The 21,443-nt window shown below is 52.3% G+C and overlaps 3 protein-coding genes across 5 annotated transcripts in view; 1 reads left to right on the top strand and 2 right to left on the bottom strand.

The window, feature by feature from the left end:
- Positions 1-67: 67 nt before the first annotated feature.
- CCER2 (coiled-coil glutamate rich protein 2) lies at positions 68-3,901 on the bottom strand. Of its 2 annotated transcripts, none has more exons than XM_053605413.1 (5): positions 3,770-3,901; positions 3,502-3,542; positions 3,249-3,336; positions 2,434-2,960; positions 68-401 (listed from the first exon to the last, which is right to left on the bottom strand). In XM_053605413.1, the coding sequence occupies exons 1-5, from the start codon at positions 3,831-3,833 to the stop codon at positions 312-314; spliced, it is 810 nt and encodes a 269-aa protein (XP_053461388.1). In that variant the 5' UTR covers positions 3,834-3,901; the 3' UTR covers positions 68-311. The 2 variants fall into 2 exon arrangements, with proteins under 2 accessions (XP_053461388.1, XP_053461389.1); XM_053605414.1 differs by having other exon boundaries at positions 69-401; positions 2,584-2,960.
- A 3,378-nt stretch (positions 3,902-7,279) lies between these two features.
- On the bottom strand, positions 7,280-21,339 carry SARS2 (seryl-tRNA synthetase 2, mitochondrial). 2 transcript variants are annotated; one of them, XM_053605393.1, is made up of 16 exons: positions 20,944-21,336; positions 16,099-16,194; positions 14,388-14,417; positions 13,060-13,200; positions 12,925-12,979; positions 12,210-12,273; positions 11,871-11,976; positions 10,148-10,195; positions 9,870-9,978; positions 9,533-9,578; positions 9,361-9,448; positions 9,172-9,281; positions 8,266-8,359; positions 8,086-8,178; positions 7,883-7,948; positions 7,280-7,796 (listed from the first exon to the last, which is right to left on the bottom strand). In XM_053605393.1, exons 1-16 carry the CDS (start codon positions 21,241-21,243, stop codon positions 7,653-7,655), a joined length of 1,590 nt encoding a protein of 529 aa, XP_053461368.1. In that variant the 5' UTR covers positions 21,244-21,336; the 3' UTR covers positions 7,280-7,652. The 2 variants fall into 2 exon arrangements, 1 of the variants encoding a protein (XP_053461368.1); XR_008383052.1 differs by having other exon boundaries at positions 7,714-7,796; positions 7,883-7,994; positions 20,944-21,339.
- Positions 16,271-21,443, top strand: part of MRPS12 (mitochondrial ribosomal protein S12) — an 8,297-nt gene continuing 3,124 nt past the window's right edge. Inside the window, exon 1 of the mRNA XM_053605415.1 lies at positions 16,271-16,289. The gene's annotated coding sequence lies outside the window, so the exon portion shown is untranslated. The remainder of the gene's footprint in view (positions 16,290-21,443) is intronic.

Below are 21,443 nucleotides of genomic sequence, written 5' to 3'. Positions count from 1 at the left end.
ACTTGTTTTCTTAGTCCTTCAGTTTCTTCCTAGGGCCTGTCTCTCCAAAGTCAAGTTCTGCACACTTAGCCGTGGTGGTTTTCTTTGTGCTTTATTCACTCAGAAGGGCTGGAGGGGGTCAGATGGGTGTAGGGGGTATTTCCTGAGTGGATCTGAGCCCAGCCCCCGTGCCCATGTCAGATTGGTGCCCTCAGTCTTGGTTCTAAGGCACACCTTTCTCCCCACCTCTGTCAAGATGGGGCTGGAGTAGGGTGCTGGGTGAGGTGGGGGCTTGGGGGCCAACCGTCCTAACCCATAGGGTGTGTTGGGGCTCAGCCCTCCCTCCTGAGCTGCTCCCCCAGGATCTCCGTGGTCTTCTTCAGCTCCTCTCTCACATGCTCCAACTGCTCCATGTCATGCTCCTGGTAGGGTCAGAAATGGGGGGGTCAGCACCTACCTTCACAGGCAGGCCACCTCACAGTCACCCTAGAAAGAAGGCCACATCAGTTCTCACAGTGGCAGCCAGAAACGGTCATCCTAGTCATCAAGGACTACAATGGTGACCACGTAACCTCAGAAGAGGTACGATGACCAATGTGCCCACAGCCAACAGCAGCTGCATGGGACTAACAAAGGTGCCCAACTTGGGTGTCATGACCCACATTTTAGCTCTTGGTTACTGCCACCAATCATGGCAACATCTGATATTCCAAGACCCAGCAGTGGTGTCTGTCTATAGCAGGTGTCCTTTAATAGGGGGCCAATTCACTGTCCCTCAGACTGTTGGAGGGCCGGACTATAGTTTAAGAAAAAAAAACTATGAACAAATTCCTGTGCACACTGCACATATCTTATTTTGAAGTAAAAAACAAAATGGGAACAAATACAATTCACACCGCTTCATGTGGCCCACGGGCTGCAATTTGAGGACGCCTGGTCTATAGCCTAGTGAAGCAGGCATGGCAACCATTTTTCTTGGTGGTCAATGTGTGTGTTATGGGCTAGCAATGGTGGCTTATTCAGGTAATGTCAATAATGGTGGCTCTGTCAGTTACTGTGGTCTCGGTGTGTAAACTTCCCTGGTCGGTCAAGAGGAGGCCTTGCGTGTGGATGTTGCTACCTAGTCCTGGTGTCAGGTTTTCTTTTTTTTTTTTTTTTTTTTTTTTTTTTTTTTTTGTAGAGACAGAGTCTCACTTTATGGCCCTCGGTAGAGTGCCGTGGCATCACACAGCTCACAGCAACCTCCAACTCCCAGGCTTAAGTGATTCTCTTGCCTCAGCCTCCCGAGTAGCTGGGACTACAGGCGCCCACCACAACGCCCGGCTATTTTTTTTTTGGTTGCAGTTCAGCCGGGGCCGGGTTTGAACCCGCCACCCTCGGTATATGGGGCCGGCGCCTTACCAACTGAGCCACAGGCGCCGCCCTGGTGTCAGGTTTTCTTTTCTTTTTTTTTTTTTGAGACAGAGCCTCAAGCTGTCGCCCTGGGTAGAGTGCCGTGGCATCACAGCTCACAGCAACCTCCAACTCCTGAGCTCATGCGATTCTTCTGCCTCTACCTCCCAAGTACCTGGGACTACAGGCGTCTGCCACAACACCCGGCTATTTTTTGGTTGCAGCCGTCGTTGTTTGGCGGGCCCGGGCTGGATTTGAACCCGCCAGCTCAGGTGTATGTGGCTGGGGCCTTAGCTACTTGAGCCACAGGCACCGAGCCTTTCTTTTTCTTTTCTTCCTTTCTTTCTTATTCTTTCTTTTTTTTTTGAGACAGAGCCTCAAGCTGTCACCCTGGGTAGAGAGCCGTGGCATCACAGCTCACAGCAACCTTCAACTCCTGGGCTCAAGCAATTGTCCTGCCTCTGCCTCCCAAGTAGCTGGGACTACAGGCACCTGCCACAATTCCCAGCTATTTTTTAGTTGTAGCCATCATTGTTGTTTGGCGGGCTGGACTGGATTCGAACCCGCCAGCTTAGGTATATGTGGCTGGCACCTTAGCCGCTTGAGCCACAGGTGCTGACTCTTCTTTTCTTTCTTTTTTTTTTTTTTGGTAGAGACGGGGTCTCACTCTGGCTCACTCCGCTCATATGCTGGTCTTGAACCTCTGAACTCAGGAAATCTACCTGCCTCGGCCTCCCACAGTGCTAGGACTACAGGCGTGAACCACTACGCCCAGCTTTTTCTTTTCTTTTCTTTTCTTTTTTGAGATAGTCTCACTATGTTGACCAGACTGGACTTGAGCCCTAGCCTCTAGTGGTCTTCCTGCCTCAGTCTCCCAAGTAGCTAGGACACAGGTGTAAGCCACCATGCCTGGTACCTGGTGTCAATCTCACTCACTATAATTCACTCATCGAGGGTCTGGCTGTGGTATGGCCCAACACTGGCAGTGGTTTAGTGGTAACTCTACTGACCATCTGGGCAGCCCCAGGCCTCCACTGCCTTGGAGTACCTCCCTCCACTCACCTCCCTCTCCGAAGCCTCTTCGTTCTCCTCCTGCCTGGGCTCAGCCTCTGGTTGGTGGTGGCGGTGGTGGTGGTAGTGCGGGGACTCCTCATGCCTCTCTCCTCCGCCCCCCTCCCCTCCCTGCCACAAACCGTGGCCCCCGCCCAGCACCTGCATGCCCTTCTCTGCCTCGAACTGAGCTGTCTCCTCATCTCTGGCCTTCTCTGCCACTCGCTTCTGGAGGCCCCCTCCACCCTCTAGACGCTGCTGCCACAGGTCCTCAAAGATCTCCATGGGGCCCCTCTTCATTTCCTCCTCCCCCTCCCCCTCCTCCTCCTCCTTCTGTTGGAGCCAGCTGTGGAGTTTCTCGTGGATGGCTTGTTCCTGGACCTCAGACTTGTGGGTCCTGTCTGTTGTCTCCTCCTCTTCTTCATCCCTCACCTCCTGGCTGGACCTGGCCTTCCCAGATTCTTGCTTCTTGAAATCTCCAACCAGCAGGCCTTTCTCCCCAGGGGACATGCAGCTATTGGGCTCTGTCTCGCACATTTCTGACAGAAAGAGACAGGACACCCTCTGAGCAGGGCTGAGAAACTGAGACCTTGAAGAAATCTGGGTCCTGCCTGACCTCCCACAGGAGGCTGCCCAGAACACTCCATCCCTCTGCAGGGTGCCCCAGTGGCCTGGTCGTGGCAGGTGGGAATGCTGGGCAGTGCCACACTAGCCCAGGCCAGGGGCTCTGGGAATGAGAAATGGACCCCTCCTGCAGGTGGCCTTAGGTGGGAGGGTATGTGGAACATCCTGGGGCTCTGGAGAGAACGGGGGCCTGGCCTCCTTACCTCTGTGGAGGAGAGCCATGCAGGGTCCTCTCTGGGCCTGGCCTGGCGTCAGCACCTCTGTGACTGCCGCTGCCAGACAGCGGGTTAGCTGCGGGGCAGGGGTGAAGGGTCAAAGGAGAAGCTGAGAGCAGGGGAAGTTTGGAGGGCACATTGCCTGGTGAGTGAAAGGGGAGAAGGGGATGGCGGAGCAGGCTGGGCAGGGAGAGCAGGGCCCGGGCAAGATGAGGCGAGTCAAGGGGGCCGCGCTCCTCACCTCCTCCTTGGAGGGTCTGAGCGCCAAGGGAGCCGCGGTGGCTGTGGAGGGAGGAAGGTGGAGGGTGCTGTGCTGAGAGACCCCGGGCGCTGTCCCCGGTGCTGACCCCAGCTACACGGGCTACTCACTCCCACACGTCCCCTCCCAGCGCACCTGCCGGGTGCACAGTCCCCACTTGTAAGGCCAGACTCTGAGGTCTCTAGCCCGAACCCGTGGGTACACTGCCCCTGCCCCGGTCGTCCGAGCCCCTCAGGTGTCGGCCACTCACCCGCCCCCAGCAGCGCCGGCACCAGCAGCAGCAGCAACGCGGACTCGGGCCCGCGGCGGGGCATGGTGGGGTGTGCTGACCGGGCCTCGGCTGTGCGGACGCCGGTGGGCAGCGCTTATAACCCGCGCGGTGGCCCCCGCGGGGCAGGAAGTGACGCCACCGCCGCCCCCTCTCCGCCACAGCGGGCGACAGCTGCGGGGCGGCCAGCCGGCCCGGGACCCTCAATTATTCACGGGGCCACGCCCCGCCCCCACTGCCCTCGAGGCGTCTGGCTTCTCTTCGCACAGCACAGGGTCTGCGGAGCTTCCCAGCCGCACGGGATGGAAGGTAGGGCGGAAACGCACAGATCAACCTCAGGCAGTTTTTCCTTCCCGGGCCTCGGTCTCCTCATCTGGACAGGGGATCTTCTAAAGCCCTTCCTCAGCGGTTGTGGTTGGGTTCTGGCCCAAGACCCAGCTCCACCACTTTGACAGCTGTTGGGCTCAGGAACAAACCTTTTTGACCCCAGGAACTAGTTTCATCAGTTTCGTGGAAGACAATTTTTCCAAGACCCAGAGTGGAGGTGGGGTGGCGTGTGTGGGTGGTTTTGACATGAGTCTGCAAGCAATTGATTTCTTATGGTTTCTGTGCAGTCAAACCCCTCTGCCAATGAGCTAATGATAATCTATCTGTATTTTTTTTTTTTTTGAGGCAAGACTCTGTAGCCCTGGGTAGAGTGCAGCGGCATCATTGCTCACAGCAACCTCAAACTCTTGGGATCTTGGGATCAAGAGCTCTTGCCTCAGCCTCCCAAGTAGCTGGAACTACAGGCAGCCACTACAACCCCTGGCTAGTTTTTCCATTTTTAGTAGAGACAGGGATCTTCATTTTTGCTCAGTCTCAACCTCCTGAGATCAGGTGATCCACCCGCCTTGGCCTCCCAGAGTGCTAAGATTACAGGTATGAGCCACTGTTCCTGGTGATAATCTGTACTTATAGCCACTCCTCAGTGCTAGCGTCACCATCTCAGGTACCCCTCAGATCACCGGGCATTAGGTTCTCATAAGCCCTCAACCTAAGAGGTTTCCTCCTTGGTCAAATAGGGTTGGTGACAAGCTACTCCACAGATTGACAGTAAGGATTAAATAATGTGTACACAGTGCTTAGGGCAGTGCCTGACACCAGGAACTGCACAGGCTTGAGCACCCTCATTCCAGTACATTTTTTTTTTTTTTTGAGACTGAGTCTCACTTTGTCCCCCTTGCTATAGTGCCCTGGTGTCATAGCTCACAGTAACCTCAAACTTTTGGGCTCAAGTGATTCTCTTCTCTCAGCCTCCAGCGTAGATGGGACTACAGGTGCCCACCACAACACCTATTATAGAAACAGGGTCTCGCTCTGGCTCAAGCTGGTCTGAAACCTGTGAGCTCAGGCAATCCACCCACATTGCACCTCCCAGAGCACTAGGATTACAGGCGTGAGCCACCATGCCCAGCCTTTTTTTTTTTTGTAGAGACAGAGTCTCACTTTATTGCCCTCTGTAGAGTGCCGTGGCATCGCACAGCTCACAGCAACCTCCCCCCAACTCCTGGGTTTAGGAGTTTATCTTGCCTCAGCCTCCCCAGTAGCTGGGATTACAGGTACCCTCAGCCTCCTCAGTAGCTGGGACTATAGGTACCCACCACAATGCTGGCTATTTTTTTTTGTTGTTGCAGTTTGGCCAGGGCCGGTTTTGAACCCGCCACCCGCGGTATATGGTATTGAAACATATTCTCGCTTTGTCACCGTCAGTAGAGTGCCGTGGCATTATGGCTCACAACCTCAAACTCTTGGGCTCAAGAGATCCTCTTGCATGTTTTTCTTTTTCTTTCTTTCTTTTTTTTGAGAAAGAATCTCACTATGTTACCCTCAGTAGAGTGCAGGTAGTGTCACAGCTCACAGCAACCTCAAACTCTTCAGCTTAAACGATTCTCTTGCCTCAGCCTCCCAAGTAGCTGGGACAAGAGGCGCTGGCCACAACACCCAGCTTTTTTTTTTTTGTACAGACAGTGTTTCACTTTATGGCCCTCGGTAGAGTGCCATGGCATCACACAGCTCACAGCAACCTCCAACTCCTGGGCTTAAGCGATTCTCTTGCCTCAGCCTCCCAAGTAGCTGGGACTACAGGCGCCCGCCACAACACCTAGCTAACACCCAGCTTTTTTGTTGTTGTCACTGTTGCTAAGCAGGCCCTGGCTGGGTTTGAACCCACCAACCCCGGTACATGTGGCCGGCACCCTAACCACTGAGCCCACGCACCAAGCCTCTTGCCTGTTTTTCTATTTTTAGTAGAGACCGGGGTCTTGCTTTTTGCTCAGGCTGGTCTCAAACTTGTTGAACTCAAGCTATCCACCAGCCTTGGCCTCCCAGAGTGCTAGGATTACAGGCATGAGCCATCACACCCGGCCTTATTCCAATAATTTCTATTGAGCAGCTCATAACCCAGAGCCTGGGTGACAGCAGTAAACAAATAGGCACAAGCCCCTGCCCTTTTAGAGCTGACACTCAAGTGTAGCTGTAGATCCTTAGTGCTGGGGGCTTGCTCGTCATGGTGGTCAGGGAAGATCCCTCTGAGAAGATGGCATTTGGGCTAAGGCCTGAGTGGCAGAATAGAGGCTGGCACACAAGATTAAGGGGAAGAAAACCCAGGGAAGGGAAATCACAAATACAAAGCCTGAGTCAGGAAGGAGTTTGAGGAGTTTCAATAGCAAGGCAGGTTGGGTTGGGTGGACCCGGAAAGACAGAGGTGATGAGCTGAAGAGGAAGGTGGTGACAGATCAGATAGGGTCTTGCGGGCCAGCATGATAACTTTGTCCTTTACTCTGAGATGAAGCAGGGGAGGGACATGACTCAGGCACTCATAGGTCCCTCTGGCTGTGTATGTGTGGAGGGGAGGCAGGGAGCCAGACAGGCTTCTGCAACTACCCAAGTGGGAGATAACAGTAGACCCTACCAGGGCTGGGCCAGGGAGGAGAAAGCAATGGGCAGATTTTGGAAAAGTCCCAAAGGTGGAGCTGCCAGGTTTGCTATTGAACTAGATGTGGATGAGAGAAAAACAGCAAGTGTGACCTGAAGGTCTATACCCCGAGTAGCTGAGAAACTGTCCGAAAACCCAGGGGAAGAGTGGATTTAGGAAAATGCAGAGAGGATCAGGTGGGCTTCCCTGTGTTTGAGATGTCCCCTGTACCCCTACCTGGAGCTGCAGAGGGGGCAGTTGCACAAGGAGCTGGGGACTAAGGGGTGGGGTTGAGGCCAGTGTCAGTCTGAAGGAGCCACCAGAGGGTGATTCTGCCCTGGCTTGTCCCAGAGGAAAAGAAGACTCAGCACTCTCTCAGCTCCCCTGGTGGCCCCAAAGCAACCCTCCACATGTGCTGGGGGTTGCTGGACACTTCTAGCCACAGATCCTTAGATAACTCAGCACCCCCTAGCATGCCTAGCACCTCCTGAAAGTTGGGCAGGGGCACCTCCCTTGCTCACAGATTCACAAAGACCTTTGTTCTCACCATTTATTGGAGACTTTCTGCTTAGCACTGAGGGAGGGAAGAAGGAAGGAGGCACACAGCCTCTCCCTTTCCTTCTCCCATCCCTAGAACCTTCAAGTCCTCAGATGTCCTGCTTCCTACTGCCATGTCTTTGGAATGTCTGCAGGCTGAGCAGACACCCCTGATGACAGAACCAGGGTCAGTGACTGATTCTGAGGCAGTAAAGAAGCAGGAGAGGTGAACCCTGGAGTCCATGTGTCCAAGCGTGGAACTGACATGAGGAAACCAGATGTCAGGAGGCTCAGGAAAACAGGTCCCAGGTGTCCAGGGTTTCCTGAGCTCCAGAAAGCAGTGACACCCCGCTGGCTGCTATGGATGTGTTCTCAGCCCACAGCAGGTTGGCCAGGAAGCCTAGGCTTCTGGGGCTGGTTGGGGCCGATGTACTGAAGAGGGGTGTGGGTAGGGGCCGTGATGTGATCAGTGCCGAGGTAGGGCTGGAGGGCAGGGGGCACAAGGACCGAGCCATCCTGGGGACAAAGCAGGCCTCAGGATGTTGCCATGGCCTCACCCATCCCCACTCTGCACCTCTGGGCAGGATCCTTTGACCCCTCACCTTTTGCTGATTGTTCTCCAGAAGAGCAATGAGGAGGCGAGGGATGGCACAGGCTGTGGCGTTCACCTATGGGGAGGTGTGCTGGGAACTAGGTGCTGAACCCCGGCAGGCCCTGGAGAGGGTTGAGGTGGGGGGGGGGCATCTAGGGGAGGAGAGGCTGCAGGGGAGGACAGGGCAGCAGGGTGAGGGTGTGTGGGCCTCACCGTGTGGGCGAATTGCAGCTCTCCAGCCTCTGTCTGGAACATGATGTGGAGGCGGCGGCTCTGGAAGTCTGTGCAGTTGGAAGCACTGGTGACCTGCGGTGGGGTGCAATGGGCTGAGAGGGTCAGCTATGGGGGATAGACCCATTTCCCACCCTGTGTCCCCACTGAGGTAGGGCTCACCTCTCCAAAGCGGTCACGACCTGGCATCCAGGCCTCAATGTCGAACTTGCGGTAGGCAGGAAGGCCCAGCTCCTGGGTGGGCATATCCAGCACCCTGCAGGCACGGACAAAGGCATGGGGAAGGTCAGTGGGTGAGAGGAGAAGGGGGAGGAGCAGGAGCAGGAGGAGTGTGTGTGTGGGGGGAAGCAACACAGGTGATGGAACAGAAGGTTGCCAAATGAAGACGAAAATGGCAGTAAAAAGGGAGGAGGTGATAATGGAAAGGGAAGAGATGAAGGGGGCAGTGATGGAGAAGGTGGTACCAGGGGAAGGAGGCATGAGAGACTGATGGGAAGCGGGAAAGGCCTGTGGCAGGGTCTATAGCTATTCGCAACAGCTGTTCTCAACCATAACAGCACCTCCTGTTTTTTATATGTGTTCTAATAAAACTTTACAAAAACAGGCTGTGACTTGCCATACTTTGCTGATCCCACTTTGGGTGCTTGACATTAATTTGTGACACCCCCCATTTTTTTTTGCAATAAAGAAGCCCACTTTTCTTGTCCTCTCTTGAGAGCTACACATGACTAGCAAGGTGAGGCAGAGCTTTCAAGGTCTGCCGTCCCTTCCCGCCCCTGTGTGCTGGACCCTGCAGATGAGGCGGCACCCTGAGGATGGGAGCAGTGGGAGAGATGGGGCCTGGGCCTCCACACTGGAGCACCCTGGGCTGCTTATGTATCTGTTAGAATCCTCTAAAGGCTGACAGATACACAGAGATACCCTATATTCACTCCACTAATCCTCATACAGGAGAGAGGGGGAAGAGGTTCGAGCAGGTGGTAAAGTTGACCCAGGTGGGGAGTAGCTTGCCAGCCCATTGTTCCCCCACCCCTACCCTCTGCCACCCACTCCGGTCCCCCTCCACACCGGAAGTGCAAGCCCAGCTCTGTCAAGATCTCCATCTGAAGGGATAGGAACTCCTCCAGCATCTGTGAGCTCTGCTCCAGACTAGGGCCTGTCACCCCAAACATCTCCACCTTGACAGGGCAGGAGCACAGGAGTCAGCAGGCTCTGAACTGTCAGGGTGACCCACTGCCCAGACCCAGCTACACAGACCTTGGTGAAGTGGTGTACTCGATACAGCCCCCACGGTTCCTTCCCTGTGTCTGTCTCTGCCCGGTAGCAGGTGCTGGAACAAACCATCCTGGTGGAGAGCAGGCAAGATCAGGCCAGGGAGGGAAGAGTGGATGTCACAGTAGGGAAAAGGTCTAAGGAAATTGGGTGTCACCTGATTGGCAGGTCCCTGAAGGCTACAGAGTGGTCCATGAAGTAGCCTAGGAACAGAAGGCGGCAACAGGGGTCACCCGGGCTGCCATAGCCCGTGGGAAGCCTCTGTGAGAATAGAAAACGTATTCCCTCTGATGGATGCAGCTCTATGTTAGGACACGTGGCTGGACTGTCACTGTACTGTTACATAGTAAGCAACCTGCACAACCGTAGCCTGGGGTTGGCCTGGGGTTGCTGAGTCATCCCACCAGGTAGCCACTCCTTCTCCCAGATGTTCCCAGTTATCCCCCCTTAATCCCTCGTGCCCTTCACCCCATGCCACTCCAATAGGTGCTCACCTGCGAGCCCCACCTCTGCCGTCCCAGCCAGGTTGAGGTCTTCGAAGCGGGATGGGTCAATGTTGTAAATTTGGGATGGGTTGGCATTTGGTGTCATCCCACAGCCTTCCTGGGTAAGGAGGCCAGGCCACAAGGTCAGGGCAATCACCCTGACCTCCCTGTTATGGCCTGACCCTCTCAACCCAGGGTCCCTAGGGCAAGCATTATTTCCCTCCCTTGGCCCCCAGGATAGGGCGTGATACCCAGCTGAACTCAGGGCAGGAAGGGGTCTCACTCACAAACACGGCTCCTCGGAGAAGGTCTGGCACCGTCATGGGGGTGAAGCCCTGTGAGGGAATAGGATGAGTGAGAAGCATAGCTGGGAATGCCGCACCAGACCTCAGCTTAGGCCTGAAGAAGGAACACTGTATAGTGAGCCAATGGTTCCTCCTGTCACTCCAAAGCTCATCCTCCTCGGAGGAAACTGAGGAAGGCCTGAGCAGTGAGCTTAGAACTGGCCCTGGTGCCTCTCTGCTGAGTGTTCCACAGTTTCCTCAGCTCCAATTCCTTCACTCAGTTCATCCCACAGGGGGAAGCTGAAAGTGTAGGTTAAAAATACAGATCTTGCGGGCGGCGCCTGTGGCTCAAGGAGTAGGGCGCCGGTCCCATATGCCGGAGGTGGCAGGTTCAAACCCAGCCCGGGCCAAAAGAAAAAAAAATAAAAAAAAAAATAAAATAAAAAAAAATACAGATCTTGGGCAGTGTCTGTAGCTCAGTGGTTAGGATGCTGGCCACATACACCCAGACTGGCAGGTTCGAATCCAACCCGGGCCAGCTAAACAACAATGACAACTGCAACAACAAAAAAAACTAGCTGGGTATTATCGTGGGTGCCTGTAGTCCCAGCAACTTAGGAGGCTGAGGCAAGAGAATTGCTTGGAGCCCAAGAATTTGAGGTTGCTGGGAGCTGATGCCATGGCACTCTACTGAGGGCAACATAGTGAGACTCTGTCTCAAAAAATAAATAAGTAAAGATCTGACCATTCCCTCCTCTACTTAAAGTCTCCCATGGATCCCTAGTACCTTCAGAAAATGGCCAATGCCCCATGTAAATAGCCCGTGCCCAAACCTTCTAGTTTCAATGCTTTTTTTATACTGCAGGCAGGCAGCGAGGTACAGTGGTTATAAGTGTAGGGTCTAAGGCCAGCTCCAGGGACCTTTGGTGAATTAACTCCCTTCTCCAGGCCTCAATTTCCCATCCCCAGTGGAGATAATAATGGCACCCATCTCAAAGTTGACATAAGAATTTGACGTGTCTGGCTCAGCGTCTGTGGCTCAAGAGGCTAATGCACCAGCCACATACACCTGAGCTGGCGGGTTCGAATCCAGCCTGGGTCCGCCAAACAATGACGGCTGCAACCCCCACCCAAAAAAAAAAAAAAAAAAAAGGGCGGCGCCTGTGGCTCAGTGAGTAGGGCACCGGCCCCATATGCCGAGGGTGGCGGGTTCAAACCCGGCCCCAGCCAAACTGCAACAAAAAAATAGCCGGGCGTTGTGGCTATTTTTTTGTTGCAGTCCCAGCTGCCATGGGACTCTCTAGCCCAGAGGCAAGAGAATCGCGTAAGCCCAAGAGCTGGAGGTTGCTGTGAGGTGTGAACGTCATGGCACTCTACTGAGAGCGGTACAGTGAGACTCTGTCTCTACAAAAAAAAAAAAAAAATAGCCAGGAGTTGTGGCAGGTGCCTGTAATCCCAGCTACTTGGGAGGTGGAGGTAGGAGAATCGCTTGAGCCCAGGAGTTGGAGGTTGCTGTGAGCTGTGATGCCATAGCAGTCTACCCAGGGTGACAGCTTGAGGCTCTTTCTCAAAAAAAAAAAAAGAATTTGATGTGTCTATAATGCACATATAGCTAAAGAACTGTGACTAAAGCTGAGGTCACCCTATTCCTATCCCCCAGTTAATGCCCTCCCAGGTCGGCTTTAATGCCATTAGCTCCAGGCAGCCCTCCCATCCTGGCCCATACCTTCTGGACAAGTTTGTTGAGTGTGAAGTTGACCAGGCCGTGCTGCAGGAGGGCCCCAGCCCCACGCAGGTAATAGGAGCGGTGGCCAGATACGTGGGACAGGCGCCTGGGAGACAGATAGGCAGGCAGGAACATATGGGCCAGGGTGTGGTGGGGGAAAAGGGACTTAAGAACCCCGAGGCAGAGGCTCAGCTGCCAGGTGGGGCTGGGGCATCAAACATTCATGGCAGGTACAGCCTTAATATTTCCATAGCCTGTGCTGAGGCCGAAGGGGCAGGAGCGCCTGCCAGCTGTCAGAGCGGGGGTGGCCAGGAGGAGTGAGTGGGGAGAGGGGCTCACTTTTGACGGATGATGTCGAGTTTCTCGCCAATTTCCAGGTGGCCCCGGGGTTGGAAGGAGAAAGCTGGATGTGGATGAAAAGCAACAGGGTAAGGGGAAGACAAGAGAGAGAGGGGTAGAGGAGGACAGAGAGAGAGAGACAGGGGGAAGGAGAGAACAGAAAAGGAGAGGGGAAGCAGGGAGAGAAAGACATAGAAAGAGAGAGGGAAACAGGACGAGAGACAGGGAGAGGGACCGGGAAGGAGAAAGAGACAGAGTAAGACGAGGCACAGACAGGAGTAGGGAAGAGAAAGCAAGAAATAGGAAGCGAGGGGAAGGCAGAGTTAGAAAAGTAGAGGAAGAGAGATGGGGAAGGGAAGACAAGGTGACACTACAAGGAAGGGAGAACAGTAATCAGAGAGAGGGAAAGGAATGCAGTTTGGGTGAAAAAGCCCAAGTGGGACAGGGACTAAAGCAGGGTGGGGGGGTAGGGTGTCAAAGAGAGACTGAAGAAAGACAGAGTTACAGATAATCTCTCTCTCACATACACACAATGCAGGGTGAGGGTGCCAATAAGGTGACAAGGAGACAATGAGAACCCGAGACCTGTCCCTCCTGGCCCACAGGAGTCAGCTCCAGCCCAGCTGAGGCAGGAAGAGAGAGCCCCCTCCACAGGCTCTAACTGCAGCCCCAGCCTCTGTGTGGAGTCCAAGAGCCCGTCAGCTCCCAGACCCACCTGGCTTGTCTCCGACCACGTGGAGCACCCGGGCCTGGCTCTCATCCCCGACAGGCTGCAGGGAGACAAGAGGTGTCAGAGGGAAGGTAGCCCAGTAGGTAGGCCGGCCCCTCCACCGCCCAGCACGGCTCTCACCACGTCTGGGTGGGTCTGGTTGGGCAGCTTCAGTGCCTGCAGGTAGACCTGCTCCTCCAGCTGGGCCTCCCTGGGGTACAGGAGGACAAGCTGCTTCCGGATCTCCCGGCCACGTGCCCGCAGACCCTGATATTGGGGGTCCTGGCAGCAGGACAAGCAGGTCAGCCTGGGAGAGCCTCAGGGGTCCTTCAACCACTTTGAACTTGATCCTTGCTAGCAGAACCTCTGCGGCAGATATTCATTGCCTCTTCATTTGTCCCAGCATCCTGAATTTCCTTTCAGGTACCTTCCTGACCACCACGTGGTAGATTCATAGGGTTAAGACTCTGGCCTGGCCAACTGAACATTCTACCACCTTGGTAGTGGAGTCAGGCACATGACCCAAGCTGAACTCATGAGACTTGGCCCCAGGATGATCTGGAGCTATCAGGAAAGTGTGCTGGGTTCTGCCTTCTCCCATGAGGGGAGAAAGCTGGTCTGAGAATGAGAGGGAAGCAGAACCAAATACACAGCCAGGCCCTGGATCCAGCTATACCTGAACTGAGATTTTTTTAGTGTCATGAATTTCTTTTCTTTTTTTTTTTTTGAGACAGAGTCTCACTATGTTGCCCTCAATAGAGTGCAATGGCATTACAGCTCATAGCAATCTCAAACTCTTGGGTTTAAGAGCGATTCTCTTGCCTCAGCCTCTCAAAAGCTGGGACTACAGGCGTGCGCCACAATGCCTGGCTATGTTTTGTTGCAGTTGTTATGGCTGTTTAGCTGGCCCAGGCTAGGTTTGAACCCTCCAGCCTTGGTGTATGTGGCTGGCGCTATAACCACTGTGCACAGGCACCAAGCCATAATCTCATGAATTAACAGAGCCTTTTTTTTTCCCCCTTAAAAATATTTGCGTTTTCTAGGCCAGGTGAGGTGGCTCACACCTATAATCCTAGCACTCTGGGAGGCCGATGCAGGTGGATCGCTAGAGCTCAGGAGTTCAAGACGTGACTTGAGCAACAGAGAGACCATTGTCTCTACTAAAACTAGAAAAAAAAATTACCTGGGTGTGGTGGTGGGCACTTATAGTTCCAGCTACACAGGAGGGTGAGGCAGGGGATTGCTTAAGCCCAGGAGTTTGAGGTTGCTGTGAGCTATGATACCACAGCACTCACCAAAGTTGACAGAGTAAGACTCTGTCTCAAAATACTACTACTACTACTACTACTAATTATTATTATTATTATTATTATTATTATTCGTGGGCTCTGTCACCTATTATCAGGGGAATTGTGACTGATCAGCATCTTCCCACCCACCTTCAACTGGACATCACCTCCCTATAGTACCTGCTGCACTTCTCTGTTGTCCTGGTTTGCCTGGTAGAAAAGAGACAGAGAGAGGGTGATTAGGCTGAGGATGTTGAGGGTGGGGAAGAGGAAAAAAAAAAAAGCCAGGGGATCTGAATCTCCTGCTCTATTAATGCCTGGCTGGGCCCTCCACCGCTCTATGCTTCAGTTTCTCTGTTGGTAAAGCTAGGAGGAGGCAAGATAACACAATGGTAATCACACCTGCAGGTCCATTTATTAAGTGGCACCTCCATGCCAAGGTCTGTGTGGAGAGATCGCACATGATCTCATTTTTTTATAATCCACTCTGAGGCTGGCATTAATGTGAGCTCTTATTTTTTTTTTTTTTGCAGTTTTTGGCTAGGGCTGGGTTTGAACCTGCCACCTCCAGCATATGGAGCTGGCGCCTTACTCCTTTGAGCCATAGGCGCTGCCAATGTGAGCTCTTGAACCCTGTCAGCAGATAAGAAAACTGAGGCTCGGGCAGCCTCAGCCCCGGCCAAACTGTAACAACAAAACAATAGCCGGGCGTTGTGGCGGGCGCCTGTAGTCCCAGCTGCTCGGGAGGCTGAGGCAAGAGAATCACATAAGCCCAAGAGCTGGAGGTTGCTGTGAGCCGTGTGACGCCACAGCACTCTACCAAGGGCAGTAAAGTGAGACTCTGTCTCTACAAAAAAAAAAAAAGAAAACTGAGGCTCAGAGAATGTGTATTGGAGAGCTGCAACCAACGCTATTTATTTATTTATTTTGAGACAGAGCCTCAAGCTGTCGCCCTGGGAGGAGTGCCGTGGCATTACAGCTCACAGCAACCTCCAACTCCTGGGCTCAAGCGATTCTCCTGCCTCCGCCTTCCAAGTAGCTGGGACTACAGGCGCCTGCCACAATGTCCGGCTATTCTTTGGTTGCAGTTGTCATTGTTTATGGCTCACACCTATAATCCTAGCACGCTGGGGCCGGGCTTGAACCTACCAGCCTCAGTGTATGTGGCTGACACCCTACCTATTGAGTTATAGGTACTGCTTCATGATTATTTCTAAACCTGCTATGGCTGATGCCATTGGTTGTCAAACCCAAGATCTCTCCTTCCTCCTGACCCACAGAACCCTGACTCTGTTCTCCCTCCCCAGGTAGCCTGTTTTTTTTTTTTTTTTTTTTTTTTTCTTTTTTAATTTGGCCGGGGCTGGGTTTGAACCCGCCACCTCCGGCATATGGGACCAGTGCCCGTACCCACTGAGCCACAGGCGCCGCCCCCCAGGTAGCCTGTTAACAGGCTGTAGTAACCCCATTCCTCTCCCCGATGCACTGGAGTAGTATGGGTTGGGGCATCTAGGCCCAGGAGATAGGAGGAGACTGCTAGATGCTTAAGGAAAGGTCTCCTTGCTCTTGAAAAAGACACTCAAGCCAGAGAAGTCCTGTTTTCTGCCTCTGGTAGAGTCAAGCAAGGAGATACAGCCTTGGAAGTACGATGAGAAACTGAGGTAAGATCAATGCAGAGAAGGTCTGGCACAGAGAGCAGGAAAAAACCCAGGTTGGGGATGGTGGGGAAAGGTGAAAATCAATCAACCCTGGGAATGCTGGGGCCATGGCTGGCTTGCTTTGTGAGCTAATCCACATCCATAGTGTTCAAGCTCTTTAAATCAGCTTTTCTGTTTACTGGCAGATGGACGCCTCCTTATTGCCATTCGCTGTACACTTATGACCCCATGCTCACCAGCAGGGCCCGCACTGCCTCCGTCACAGTCTTCTTCTCTTCCTCGAGGCTCTGTATCTGTTCCCGCAGCTGCCTAAGTTCCTGCCATGTGGAGATCTGGGGAAGGACACAGGAGGGAGTGATGTGATGCTGCCACCATCCCTGCCTTCTTACTGAAGCCTCACCCACCGGCCATCTGGACCTCCAGCTGGGTGAGGTACAGACCCCTTTCCAGTGCCCCCATGGCCATTTCCCCCTCCTTCCCTTCAGTATTAGAACTCCCCAAAGTTTAGCTGGGCACAAGCCTACCCAGAGTTAAGGCATGTTTCCCAGCCTCCCTTGCAGCTACTTGTGTTCATATGGCCAAGACTGACCAATGGACAGGACTGGAAGTGGTTAAGTATGACTGCTACTCTTGGGTCACCTCCATAAAGATAAGCCGCTATCCTGGGCTTCTCTTTCTCACTCCCTTTGAACTAGACAATGGAACATAAGAAGAGCTAAAGTCTACAGAAGTGTTTTCCAAGGACTGGGCCACAATCCAGTGCTGTGGTCTAAATGTTTGTGTCTCCTCCAAATTCACATGTTGAAATCCTTACCTCCCACAAGGTGATGGTATTAGGAGGTGGAGCTCTGGGAGGTTATTAGGTCATGAGGGTAAAGCCTCCATGAATGGGATAGGGTCCTTGTAAAAGAGACCCCAGAGAGCTCCCTTTCTCTTCCATCATGTGAGGACAGAGTGAAATGATGGCATCTATGAACAAGGAAGCTAGCCTCTACCAAAAGCCAGATCTGCCAGCAGACTTGGACTTCCAGTTGCCAGAACCATGAAAAATACATTTCTGTTGTTTATAAACCACCTGGTCTATGATATTCTATTATAGCACTAGAACAGACTAAGACAATGAATTATAACTTAATTTAGGATCTCCAAACTAGCATATTTTATTATTATTTCTTATTTTGAGACAGAGTCTCACTCTGTTGCCCTAGGTAGAGTGCTGTGGCGTCACACCTCATGGTAACCTCAAACTCTTGGGCTTAAACAATCCTCTTGCCTCAGCCTCTCCAGTAGCTGGGACTACAGGCACCCAACACAAAGTCTGGCTTGTTTTTTATTTTTAGTAGAAATAGGGTCTCACTCTTGTTCAGGGTGGTCTCAAACTTCTGAGTTCAAGCCATCCACCCACCTTGGCCTCCCACAGAGCTAGGATTACAGGCATGAGCCACCTCACCCAGCCTGTTTTAACATTTTTTTTTTTTTCCAGACAGAGTCTCACTATGTCACCCTCAGTAGACTGCCATACCGTCACAGCTCACAGCAACCTCCAACTCTTGGGCTTAAGCGATTCTCTTGCCTCAGCCTCCCAAGTAGCTGGGACTATAGGCGCCTGCCACAACACCTGGCTATTTTTTTGTTGTAGTAGTCATTATTGTTTGGCAGGCCCGGGCTGGGTTTGCACCCGCCAGCTCCGGTGTATGTGGCTGGCACCCTAGCTGCTGAGCTACAGGCGCCGAACATATTTTTTTGTTGCAGTTGTCATTGTTGATTAGCTGGCCCTGGCTGGGTTTGAACCTGCCAGGCTTGGTGCATGTGGCTGGCGCGGTAACTACTGTACTAGAGGCACCGAGCCTATTTTAACTTTTTTTTTTTTTTTAAGAGACAGAGTCTCACTTTGTCGCCCTCCGTAGAGTACCATGGTGTCATAGCTCACAGCAACCTCCAGCTCTTGGGCTTACGAGATTCTCTTGCCTGAGCCTCCTGGGTAACTGGGACTACAGGTTCCCGCCACAACACCTGGCTATTTTTTGTTGCAGTTTGGCTGGGGCAAGGTTCGAACTCACCACTTTCGGTATTTGGGGCCGGTGCCCTACTCACTGAGCCACAGGCGTTGCCCCTATTTTAACATTTTTAAGTACACAGTACAGTGGCACCAAGTACACTATGCTACCTTTACCACAATCCATCTCCAGAACTTTTTCATTTCTCCCACTGAACCTCTGTACCCATTAAATAATAACTGCCCTTTCTTCTCCCCTCCGGCCCCTGGCCCCTGCTATTCTACGTTCCATCTCTATGAATGTGACTTTCTAGGTACCTCATATAAGTAAAACCATATAATTATTTGTCCTTCTGGGCCTGGCTTAATGTCTTCAAGATTCATCTATGTTGGCTCAGAGCCCGTAGCACAGTGTTTACAGCGCCAGCCACATACACGAGAGCTGGCAAGTTCAAACCTGGCCTGGGTCTGCTAAACGACGACAACTACAACAAAAAATAGCCAGGCGATGTGGCAGGCACCTGTAGTCCCAGCTACTTGGGAGGCTGAGGCAAGAGAATTGCTTAAGCCCAAGACTTTGAGGTTACTGTGGGTTGTGACACCACAGCACTCTACCAAGGGTGACACAGTGAGACTCTGTCTCAAAAAGAAAAAAAAAAAGATTCATCTATGTTGTAACATATATCAGAATTTTCATTCTTTTTTAAGGTTGATGATATTCTGTGGCATGTCTATATTACATTTTGTTTAGCCATACATTCATCAGTGGACACTTGAGTGTTTCCTTTTAGCTGCTAGTTAATAATGCTGTTATGACTACGGGTGTATAAATACCTGTTCAAAGCTCTGCTTTCTTTCTTTCTTTTTTTTTTTTTTGTAGAGACAGAGTCTCACTTTACCACCCTCGGTAGAGTGCCATGACATCACACGGCTCACAGCAACCTCCAAGTTTTTTGGGCTTATGCAATTCTCTTACCTCAGCCTCCCGAGCAGCTGGGACTACTGGCGCCTGCCACAACGCCCGGCTATTTTTTGGTTGCAGTTTGGCGGAGGCCAGGTTTGAACCCGCTACCCTTGGTATATGGGGCCAGCACCCTACTCACTGAGCCACAGGCGCCACCCCAAAGCTCTGCTTTCAATTCCTTTGGCTATATACCCTGAAGTGGAATTGCTAAATCACATAGTAATTCTGTTTAATTAATTAATTATTTATTTATTTTTACTTTTTTTTATTGTTTTTTTTTTGAGACAGAACCTCAAGCTGTCGCCCTGGGTAGAGTGCCGTGACATCACAGTTCACAGCAACCTCCAACTCCTGGGGTCAAGCGATTCTCCTGCCTCTGCTCTCAAGTAGCTAGTATTACAGGCATCTGCACAATGCCCAGCTATATTTTGCAGCCGTCATTGTTGTTTAGTGGGCCCGGGCTGGATTCGAATCTGCCAGCTCAGGTGTATGTGGCTGGTGCCTCAGCCGCTTCAGCCACAGTCGCCGAGCCAATTCTGTTTAATTTTTTGAGGAAGCACCATTCTGCTTTCCACAGTGGCTGCACCACTTTACATTCCCACTAGCAATACACAAAGATTCCAACTTCTCCACACCAATTCTTGCCAACACTTGTTATTTTCTGTTACCTGCATGTCTACCAAATGGAGCATTCCATCCTAGGCTTTTGTATATGCTTGTAACTTCACTTGAGTCACTCTTCTCCCCTCTACCCCTAGCTAACTCTCACTCAATTCACAGATCTTTCAGAAGTCCTCCCAGGCTGTCCTCTACTTTGCCTTCACAGCACTTACTAATTTTAATTAGTATATCCTGTATTTATAATTGTACGTTAAATATGTCTCTTTTTTTTTTTTTTTTTTTTTTGTAGAGACAGAGTCTCACTGTACCGCCCTCGGGTAGAGTGCCGTGGCGTCACATGGCTCACAGCAACCTCTAACTCTTGGGCTTACGCGATTCTCTTGCCTCAGCCTCCCGAGTAGCTGGGACTACAGGCGCCCGCCACAACGCCCGGCTATTTTTTTGTTGCAGTTTGGCCGGGGCTGGGTTTGAACCCGCCACCCTCGGCATATGGGGCCGGCACCCTACTCACTGAGCCACAGGTGCCGCCCAAATATGTCTCTTTTATTAGCCTGTGAACTCAGATCATCTTGCTCATGAGATTGCATAAGCGGGGTAATTAAGACTGTGGATTCTGGAACCAGACAGCACAGGTTAAAATTCCCACTGGGCCACTTAGCAGCTGCATGATCTGGGGCAAGTGATCTTCTCTTAGCTTTGGTCTCCCTCTGATAAAACGGGGGAAATAACGGCACTTACTTCATAGGGTTGTTGCAAAAACTAGAGGCTAATGTGTACAAAGCACTTAGAATAGGATGGCAGGGGAGTCCAAGAGAGGGCTGAGAAGGCTTGGGATGCCACCATCTTCAGCTCTCCATCATAGAGATATGGTGAACCCGGTACTAGTTCCCTAGTGTGGTATTATATAAGTGCTAGAGATTTTATTATTATTCACCGTTTACTTGCAATGCTTGGAACATTGGAATATAGTGGATGATGCTCTCTAAATATCTCCTCAGTAGAACCGTTCACTAAACTCACTCATTCATTCATTTAATAACCCTATTTATTTAATGGCCTGCTAGCTACGTGCAGTGGAAGTGCAGAACCCTTGCCTCTCCCTGTCCAAAGGCAAGAGCTTACCCACACCCCACCTCTGACATCGTCTGAATCACACCCCGCTTCCCATTTTCCTTTGTGCTTTTAGCGTAAGCTGGTGTGAGGTTGGAGCACAGAAGGCAATGGCAAATTCCTACACCACAGTAAGCACCCAGAGAGCATTATAAAACAGGAGCGTGGTCACGTGTAGGACACAGAAGGTACCCGTGGCATACAGTAGAGCCTTAGCACTCAGCAGACAACTGGCGCATAAGAGGGTGCCATGTACAAGACCTTGACTTAACTGGGAAGGAACTAAAATTCCTGCAATAAGTTCTCCCTCTGCTGGAGCGCATTTTGCAAACTCAGTTTTCTAGTAAATCAAACAGCCGTCGCCTCCCCGGACTGCGCAAGCGCACTCACGATCGCTGGCAGGTCTGCAGGACGCAGCTCCCCCTTGCGGAGCTCCAGCGCGCGCGCGGCCTCTTCTGGGCATGCGCACAGCGTTTCCATGTCCAGCTGAGGTAGTTCGCTGTAGCCCTCGCGCGCGTGCTCGAACAGGAGGTTCCGGCCTTGTCTCGCTGTAGCGAAGTTTCTTCCTGAGCACTGACTGTAGACCCAGCTTCCCCGGGACCGGAGTCCCCGATGAGCCAATAAAGGCCACAAGAGCCGCACTGTGGACGCAGCCATCATGGACTGGGGACAAGAAAAGCACACACACATTTCGTTCCGCCCACTGCGCGTTTAGACCAATTGCAAAGCAACCGTTCTCTGGAAATGGTATGCCCTCCCTGGGCTCTGAGAAAAGTTGACCAAGATAGACTCCGTTGTTGCCCAATCATCGTCTGTGTCCCCGCCCTTCCGTGACGTAAACGTAGAATCAGCCAATCCCTGGTCGGATAACCCCCGGAAGGTGATCAAGG

The sequence above is a fragment of the Nycticebus coucang genome, chromosome 10, assembly GCF_027406575.1.
Source record: "Nycticebus coucang isolate mNycCou1 chromosome 10, mNycCou1.pri, whole genome shotgun sequence".
NCBI classification, from domain to species: domain Eukaryota; kingdom Metazoa; phylum Chordata; class Mammalia; order Primates; family Lorisidae; genus Nycticebus; species Nycticebus coucang.
Note: the sequence above shows the minus strand (reverse complement) of the source record. Positions and strands in the feature narration are given on the sequence as shown.